The sequence below is a fragment of the Sapajus apella genome, unplaced genomic scaffold (genome assembly GCF_009761245.1).
Source record: "Sapajus apella isolate SASKATOON/1434 unplaced genomic scaffold, GSC_monkey_1.0 scaffold2762, whole genome shotgun sequence".
Taxonomy (NCBI): Eukaryota; Metazoa; Chordata; class Mammalia; order Primates; family Cebidae; genus Sapajus; species Sapajus apella.
In genome coordinates this window covers 1-3,268 of record NW_022439688.1, presented here as the reverse complement: position 1 = coordinate 3,268, position 3,268 = coordinate 1, and the positions used below count along the sequence as shown (strand labels likewise).

The window sequence follows — 3,268 nt, the reverse complement described above, 5'->3', positions numbered from 1 at the left end:
ATTAACCTGCACATAACATGTTTTTGACCTTCTGTGAGTGGCTAGATACTTGGTTAGAATGGAAAATCTTGGGCCAGGTCTGGTGGGTAGTTTACGCTTATAATCCCAGCACTTTGGGAGGCTGAGGCAAGCAGATCATTTGAGGTCAGGAGTTCAAGACCAGCCTGGCCAACATGGTGAAACCCTGTCTCTACTAAAAAAAACAAAAATTTTCTGGGCGTCGTGGTGGGTACCTATAATTCCAGCTACTCGGGCGGCTGCGGCAGGAGAATCACTTGAACCCAGGTGGCAGATGTTGTAGTGCACTGAGATCGCACCACTGCACTTTAGCCTGGGTGACAGAGGAAGACTCCATCTCAAAAAGGCTACCAAGGTGAGTGGATGATCTGAGGTCAGGAGTTCGAGACCAGCCTGGCCAACATGATAAAACCCTGTCTCTAACTGAAAATACAGAAATTAGCCAGGCGTGGTAGTGGGTGCCTGTAATCCCAGCAGAAGAATTGCTTGAACCTGGTAGGCAGAGGTAGAAACCTAGAGAGACCAGCTCAAAAACCACATCCAAAAATCATGCTACAAGAATCAACTGGTGTGAATGCTGCCACTGCTGCTGGGCACTGCAGCTAGTGGTGCTGACCTCTAGCACTGGTCATGGGGCACATGTGCTGGCATTGCTGCCTCCAAAACCTGGAAGCTGTTGCCACCACCACTGTCACCTGGATGGAGTCCTTTCTTTTTCTGCTTCTCTGCAACACTTGTTTCAGGCTCAGATCTCTGGAAGGGAGCATAGATTGGCCAAGCCTGAGTTGTGCCTGCCCTGGCACCTATGGAGCAAAGGAGAGTGTCTGCCTTTGTCATCTTTTAAAGCACAAGGCAGTTCAAGGATCTTCTAGCAAAATAAAAAATAAACCAAAGGAAGAGGAAGCTGTGGGCTGCCTGTCATGGCGGAATGAACTCAAATGTGTGATGAGAAGAAATCCCAGTGTCACTTGTTATTATCATTATTATTTTGGCAGGTCCAGAAAGCATTTCTGCAAATTGGAATAGGAAGTTAGAAGGTCCTTGAAGGCTGTCTCAAAGAATGAAGTAGTTATCATGAAACAAATGGTGTGCATATGCAAGTGCAAATATGGGCTGATAAGGAAACAAATAGTATTTTCCTTTTGGTGAATAGAAAAATATCAAAAGGAAATTGTGGGAAAAATAAAAATTGTTATGGGATTATAATGGATCAAATGTAAAGTAAACTAGAAAATGGTGTGAATTGGGCAAATGATGGAGTTCAAAAAACTTTCTTGAAATTGTAGCCAAGCCTTTGAAGATGAGCTGTTTCAGTAGAGAGGAGAAGATGAGATATAAGGTGAATTTGTATTTAATCATATTGGGGCTCCGCAGTTCCTTCAGTTTTATATGAGTTTATTTCCTCTTAAAACTCAAGCAAAGTTAAAAATTGAACACTCTTTATTAGATGCATTGCTTGCATTACCAGACACAACAATACTTTTTTTTAAAAAAAATTCAGGCCAAGAGACACAGAAGAGGTGTTGGAAGTGGATGGCTGGACTCTTGTCTGTTTATTTTGGTTCCCGGATTTGGGATACTGGGTAGGGCGTCAGCCTTCTCATGCAATCCTGAACTCCTGGATCACTGAGTTTGGTACAGATCTGTTGCCCCCTCTTGCTGAGGAAGCTGGGGAACAACCGAGAGAAAGGTTGCAAAGTGAGGTGTGTTTAGCAGGTTGAGACAGGGGGCCCCATCCTCCCTGCCTCTCAGATCTCCCACTCAACACAGCCTATTTTTTTCCTTTCTCTGCTGATGGCAGCTCAGTGTCCTCTTGAGACCCTCTCAGCCTATGGGGCTCCTTAATGACTCATGGAAGTGTCCTTGGGCAAACTTGTGCCTGCTTTATTCTTCCTTCCCTACCTCCTCTCCACTGGGAGTGTCTCATCCCTGATACCCTGCAGGATCCTCATAAGGACACAGCTGCCCCGCACCTGGCTCCAGAGGGTGGGACCCGATGGATGCCCATCCATCGGGTCTTCCCTGTAAGACGCTGGGGGCTTCTTCTTCCCCAGCACATGGTTAGTGAGCTTGGCACTTACATGACACCTGGCTTGGGGCACTTGTTGCCCGTTTCAAAATAATAATTCATGAGAGAACACCGGATGGTTTGTTGAGAGAAGGAGTAGCAGCAGTCAGCAGGAAGGGTTAAACCTGTTGAAAGAAAAAGTGTTGTCTGAGGGCCAGTCTTTCTCCTTGAGAGCACTGTGGAGGGTGAAAAGGCACATGCCTTGTAAGACATGTTTCCTCTTCCTCAGCCAGCACTTCCTGGCATCTCCCTGCTTCAGACCCTGCCCAGGGTTGACCTATGTGTCTGAGAGCACCCAGGGTGGGCCACAGCAGGACCAGGAACATTTCCCTCAGAAGGGGAAGGCATCTGCAGACACCTGCAGGCATCAGAAAGCACCTTCTGCCCCAAAGGAGCAGACTCTTGGGACAGCCAGAGGGGAATCGAGAAGGCATCTATGAAGGAGGTCTCTGTGGCCCATTCCTGATCTTCCTTGGAGATGTTCACCACCCTCAAGACCCTCTCATTCTCCTTCCATTCTGTAAACAGGGACAATGGATCTCATAGTTGAGACCTCCACCTGCCCGCTGCTTTTGAATGTATGCCATATTTGTTCTGACCTGCTGGTTGTTCCAATGAAACCTCTGATATCACGAACTCTGTCCCTGCATCTGGAAGAAACAGACAGGGCAGGGAAGGAAATCACTGGGCGGCAGTAGTGTTGTATCATCTCCACCCACCCCATTGCTCATCCCCCTCCTGAGGCAGAGAGGCTCTGACGCTGGACCAGATCTGATCACTTACTGTTTAAATGTATGCCACATCTGATCATGGACTGTTCTGAACTAATGTATGCCATATCTGGTCACTTACCATTCTGAACTAATGGATGTTCCAATGGAAGCTCTGACATCACGGACTCTGTCTCTGCATCCAGAAGAAACAAATAGGACAAGGAAGGAAATCACTGGGCGACAGCAGTGCTTCAGCATCTCCACCCACCCCATTGCTCATCCCCTTCGTGAGGCAGAGAGGCTCTGACACTGGACCCACTACCACCTGTCTGGGTTCTAGGCTTACCTCCCAGCCCATTTATTCCCTTAGGGCCTTGAGTTTTTTCAGGGACCTTTTGAAAACGTGGACATGAAAACGTTGGGTTGACTCTGAAATACTAAAAGCAACCTGCAAAATCTAACATGGTTC

The 3,268-nt window shown here is 47.3% G+C and overlaps 1 protein-coding gene across 1 annotated transcript; it reads right to left on the bottom strand.

Moving 5' to 3' along the window:
- Window positions 1-1,396: 1,396 nt before the first annotated feature.
- LOC116547350 (C-C motif chemokine 15-like) lies at window positions 1,397-3,256 on the bottom strand. Its single transcript, XM_032273330.1, has 5 exons — window positions 3,248-3,256; window positions 2,939-2,992; window positions 2,686-2,736; window positions 2,100-2,211; window positions 1,397-1,686 (listed from the first exon to the last, which is right to left on the bottom strand). Exons 2-5 carry the CDS (start codon window positions 2,976-2,978, stop codon window positions 1,572-1,574), a joined length of 318 nt encoding a protein of 105 aa, XP_032129221.1. The 5' UTR covers window positions 2,979-2,992; window positions 3,248-3,256; the 3' UTR covers window positions 1,397-1,571.
- Window positions 3,257-3,268: the final 12 nt, after the last annotated feature.